Genomic DNA, 5,455 nt, shown 5'->3' with positions numbered 1-5,455 from the left:
AAAAAAAAAAAAAAAAAAAAGAGTAGAATAGAAAAAGAAAAGAAAAAAGAGAACAGAAAAGCTCTTGGTTCAGGATCACTGTGCAAGTACATCGATACAGCAACCGTTCAGTTTCTCTCTGTGTGGAACCCTTAGATAGTCCAAAGCTCCCTCAGGACAAGAACTGGTGTCACTGAAGAAAGGAGCACTTCCCAGAACCGGCCTTCCAGCCCGTGGCTGAGATCCCTGCTTTCAGATCTTCCTAGGGTAGGGAATGGGTTAGTCTGCTTTGCCAAGGGGAATCCACAGAGAACTGCTCTCTCTGAGTCCTAAGGAATTGATGGGGCTAGACTTCACAGCCTGAGCTGCCAGAGAAGAGTGAAGACGGCAAGCACACACTCAAAAAGGTGAAACAAATCCCAGCTCCCAAGATCTTCTTGTGGGGAAAAAGAAGTGAATTGTGTTCCCCAGAGCCTCCTAAAGAATTAGTTTCTCTCTTGTCAGCTTTGGATCTCAGAATGAAAGAGAGAGAGAAAGAGAGAGAGAGAGAGAGAGAGAGAGAGAGAGACAGACACAGACAGACACAGACACAGACACACATACAGACACAGACACAGACACACACACAGACACAGACACAGACACAGACAGAGAAAGCGCCCAAGAGAAAAAAACCAGGAAATTCCTCAGGATCACTTATTGTATAAGTGCCAAATGGGCAGGGCAGTGGTGGTGTACACCTTTAATCCCAGCACTTGGAAGGCAGAGGCAGGCAGATTTCTGAGTTCGAGGCCAGCCTGATCTACAGAGTGAGTTCCAGGATAACCAAGTCTACACAGAGAAACCCTGTCTCGAAAAACCAATAATAATAATAATAATAATAATAATAAATAGGAAGTTCCAAATGGAAAGTTTCAAATTAAAATGAAAGAACAATAAAAAAGAAACATTAATGTCACAAGGAAGTATGAAACGCACTTGTAATGGTAGATAGATTTTAGAATAATAGAATATATTCATTATTTTTATTATAATGTTGGGGTATAAGTAACTTTTAAATCCTATTATAAAAGTTAAAAGGTGACTCCTAATAACTTAAACATGTTAAAGATACATACTATATGAATAGATATAAGTGGTGACAATAATAATAGAAGCTATGAGGGAAATTTAAGAGTAAAATTTTAGGGGACTGGAGAACTGGTTGCGAGTGCCTGCGGCACAGTCATGAGTAGAAGAGCTCATATCCTAGCACCCATGGGACCTGGCAGCCCGGCAGGTGTCTCACAAGTGCCTGCGACTCCAGCTTCAAGGGATTCTCTTCTAACCTCTACAAGCACACACAGGCACATGCACGTGTTCACGTGAACACATGCACACACGCCCTTAAATAGATAAAAACTTGAAAGTAGAGTTTTCAAGTTGAACTTCACTTGTCACTTACATTTACTTCTTTGTGTAAGTAACAACCATGTAAACAAATACAACATTTACAAACTTAAATTTGGGGGTCACATATTAAGAGTGTAAGAATATAGGTCACAGAGTGTAAGAATATAGGTCACAGAGTGTAAGAATATAGGTCACAGAGTGTAAGAATATAGGTCACAGAGTGTAAGAAGGTCCCATGTGACTCACAGCTCCTCCCATTCCTTTTTGCGTTGGAGAATCTTAAGTTGAGCCCGCTCAGCTTGTTGTATAAGTTTCTTTGTTTTCTCGATTTGGTTTTCTACCATAATTTCACTTAAAGTTCTAGGCCGAAATTTCTTCCCTTTTTCCAACATTGACTCTTCTTGTAGGCTAATACTTCCACCTGTACAAAAAATTCCTTTTCAATACTTCTAAGGCAAAAAAAAAAAATAAGTCTCAAATACTGTTTCAACCTACACACACATGCGTACACACATACACAAGATCAAGATAAAATATGGAACTACCATGAATTCAACCTCCCAAACCACAGATGTTCTTTGACCTTTGATCTGGGGTCACATGCTGATAGACCCACTCTAAATTGAAAGTGGCTGATTTTTAAATGTATTTATGATATCTGGCCCATAGAATATCACATCTGAGCACATCATGCCCAGAATATCTACATTCCCCTATGTAATACTCAAAGCCTTCTTTACAAATAGGATGTTGAATATCTCATGCAATTTTCAAAATATTATGCTGACAGTGGAAAACAGAATGGCCAGGTGGGTATGCTTACACACTGTTACAGAGTTACAGAAAATGTAAGCTGAACAATCATTAAGTTGTCTACTGTTTCTACAGTGAAAAATCAGACTAGAAATCTAAGGCACCATTATTGCTGCTAACCACTTTCTATTTTAAAAGTTGGCAAAAATAACAGTCCAGCTCCCACACCTGAGGCTCAGGGAACATTGCAGAATGACAGAGAGCCAGAGGATCAGGATGCTCGCTGTGAGACTGTTTCTCCTAAGAATGTCAGAGCTGTGTCCGCAAAGTCTCACCAACATGACCACCTGTGCAGAAGCTGCAAAAGGCCCACAACAGACATGTCAAATGAATGGGGAAAGGCCCAGTTTTATATAAAGAACCACGGGCAACTGAGAACTGATCGGGAGCTGTGTATGGAATAATGAGGAGAAGAGTTCATGAATATGAAGGAGAACATGGAGGGGTAGGCTGGGAGGGTTTTAAGTGAGGAAGGGGCAAATGACGCAATCATATGGTCTCAAAGAGTAAACGAAATTTAAAGATGCAAACAACTGCGATAAAATATCCTTTGATTTTAATTTTTAAAAAAGGATAAATGTTACGACAAGACATCGACTGAGGAAGCGTCATAGTCAAATATGAAGAAAGTTGGCAAAATCAAACTAATACCAGCTCCTTACAGGATGCCATAAGTAATGATGGGGCACTGGCAGACGGCTGAAGAGAGTGTGTTTGCAATTCTGTCTTAGGACGGAATTGAGTGAGTCATAATTTGACAGAGAGCTTGAATTGACACTTCATATGGTAAGTGAAATGGACTGTGGGGCCACTTAAAAACAACAACAACAACAACAACAACAAAATCCTTTTTTGGAGGACATGGCCGCTGTAGGATGTGGGCCTTGTGCAGCTTCTGTTCAGGTAGCCATGTTGGTGAGGTAAGAAAGCCGCACCATCCTGTGTTCTCCTCCGTTGTCTGAGTAACGCAGCCAGAGAGGGTTTGCTTTAGCAGCCGGCATCCAATAAGAAAACAGGTACTGTGCGTTTGGTGGAGTGCGCCTGCATCTAGTCTTAGCCATACCGCATAATCCTGACTTGTAAGATTACCTCTTCCAAGGGAGAAGATCATGGAAGGGGGAAGACAAATTGAGCTCCAGACACCAAGTCAGGGACAAAATCCTTTTCTAGGAAAAGTCAAGGCTGTTGGGAAATCCTGTCGGTATGGATTTAAAGCCTCCTGTGTCTGCATGCCCACCTGTATCTTTCTGGCTCTCCTTCCTGCCCGGCCCTTCCTTTTCGAACCTCTCCATTTTGCTAGGTCTTCTCTCAGACTGGCTTGGACGTTTTAACTTGGAATATTTAGAGGGCTTCACCAGCCTATAGGAGGCTATCTGGTGGTCACTCTGGGTGGCGTAAACCACGATGGTGTCACTTTCCAATGGTTCACGAAATCTGAAAAGAAAAAATAGAATAGGTATTTGCAATAGTTAATATTTTGATCACTTTGCAATAATCACATATTCTGCCAACATGTTTATGCACTGCTCAAAATTTAACGATACCTATGCCACCAGAGTGCTCTAAAAGTTGGGCTGGACTTGACTGAAAAGTAATAAAAAACATTAATTCTAGCGAAACTAGTAAATATTCCACTATTAATCAATACACCATCAAATTTTGCTAATATGTGCTAAGTAACAATTTATAGTTAGGCTCCAGTTTGATGGAAAACAAATCATAATGAACTCTGAATATGTGTAATCTGCTGCCCTATGCATTATAGACAATAAGTTATATGCATTGTGTAAGAATGAATTGAATAGAAATATATAAATTATATAAAAATATAACTGTGTGTTTAAGTATGGGATGTCTAAGCTAAAAAGAAGGAAAAAAAATAACATTTATTTACCAAAGACTTAAGAAATTTTACTTCACTGGGATATTTAAAACACATTTTCTTAACCTCTATGGTGTGTGTGCATGTATTTATAAGCATGTGCTAATGAGATTTGTTTGTATGTGGTCACGATGAAGTGAGCAGACTTTGGGAGGCTGAATAAGGGTAATTCTCAAATGCTTCTCTGTAGAAAGACTGGATTTTGAGGCTGGAGAGATGACTCCGTGGCTAAGAATACTTGCAGAGAACTGGAACTGAGTTCTTAGCACTTACAAACTCTCATAACTACCAACTTCCTGGGAGCCAGTGCCCTCTTCTTCTGGTCTTCTTGGACACACACACACAGTTAAAAATAAAATAAATCTATAATAAAAGGAAAGACCACTGCGAGATCATTGTAGACAATCTTAGACATATGTGAATGAGAAAAGCTAGATGCAAAAAAATGTTATTTTTTTGCATTATTCAGCACTGCGTTTATATGGAGTTTACAGATAAACATGGTCTCTAGCAATAAGACTCCACATCAGAGAGAAGGTATGAGCTGAGAGGAGCCGTGAGCCACCTGGCGTGAGGTAAATGTTCTTAATCTTAATGGGAATCATACACACATGAATGGATGAACATTAATAAAAGTATTGATTGGGCTATTCTATGAAGATGTGTACACTCCACTATCTATAAATCAAACCTCCAAACAAAACAAAAAGTCGCTTTTTCCTGGGAAGACAGACTGGCATGTACAGGTGATTAGACAGGAGTGTGCTAAATTTTACTATGCGTCTTCTAGCCATGTTCGATTTGGGGTTTTTTAAAGTATGGAAGCCTTCATAGACATGTTATAATTTGTCATAAAATAAATAGTTTGTTAAAATAGAAACCAAATAGGCATTGTAAATATAAAAACTATAATGGTCACCCAAATTCCTAACATGTAACTAGAAGGAGTGAGCCAACAGCAGAGGGAGACACCATAGGCAGGAGGGTTGCTTGAGGTGTCAACTTGTTTCCTGGGCACTTCACACGATGGCTCCTCTAGCCACCTTGTGGACATCACAACACACAACTCTATCCAAAGGTTGTGCTTTCAGACATCTGAATGTGTGGGACGGACGCACCTGTCCTGCAGTTTCTTCAGACCGAGCTCGTGTTTCTGTTTTTCCCAAGCTAGTTCCTTTTCCACTTGTTCTATTTTCAAACTTGTTTTCTTGTGGATCTCAGCGTGAATTTTGGCATCAATATTGAAATCCTGCAGGTTAAGTAGGTTTCTTTATCAAAAAAGTTCTTGTTTTGTTTTTAAATTACATTCTCTCTCTCTCTCTCTCTCTCTCTCTCTCTCTCTCTCTCTCTCTCTCTCTCTGTGTGTGTGTGTGTGTGTGTGTGTGTGTG

At 39.8% G+C, this 5,455-nt stretch overlaps 1 protein-coding gene across 1 annotated transcript in view; it reads right to left on the bottom strand.

Moving 5' to 3' along the window:
- The window catches only part of Cfap44 (cilia and flagella associated protein 44), a 91,389-nt gene that overhangs the window by 40,960 nt on the left and 44,974 nt on the right, over window positions 1-5,455 (bottom strand). The window contains exons 22-24 of the mRNA XM_021185422.1: window positions 5,185-5,315; window positions 3,422-3,618; window positions 1,618-1,792 (exon numbers count right to left, since the gene is read on the bottom strand). Of these exons, the coding sequence (XP_021041081.1) occupies window positions 1,618-1,792; window positions 3,422-3,618; window positions 5,185-5,315 (503 nt within the window). The remainder of the gene's footprint in view (window positions 1-1,617; window positions 1,793-3,421; window positions 3,619-5,184; window positions 5,316-5,455) is intronic.

Source organism: Mus caroli, chromosome 16, assembly GCF_900094665.2.
Source record: "Mus caroli chromosome 16, CAROLI_EIJ_v1.1, whole genome shotgun sequence".
In the NCBI taxonomy this organism is placed as follows: domain Eukaryota; kingdom Metazoa; phylum Chordata; class Mammalia; order Rodentia; family Muridae; genus Mus; species Mus caroli.
The sequence above is the reverse complement of the archived record's forward strand: the minus strand, read 5'-3'. Positions and strand labels throughout refer to the sequence as shown.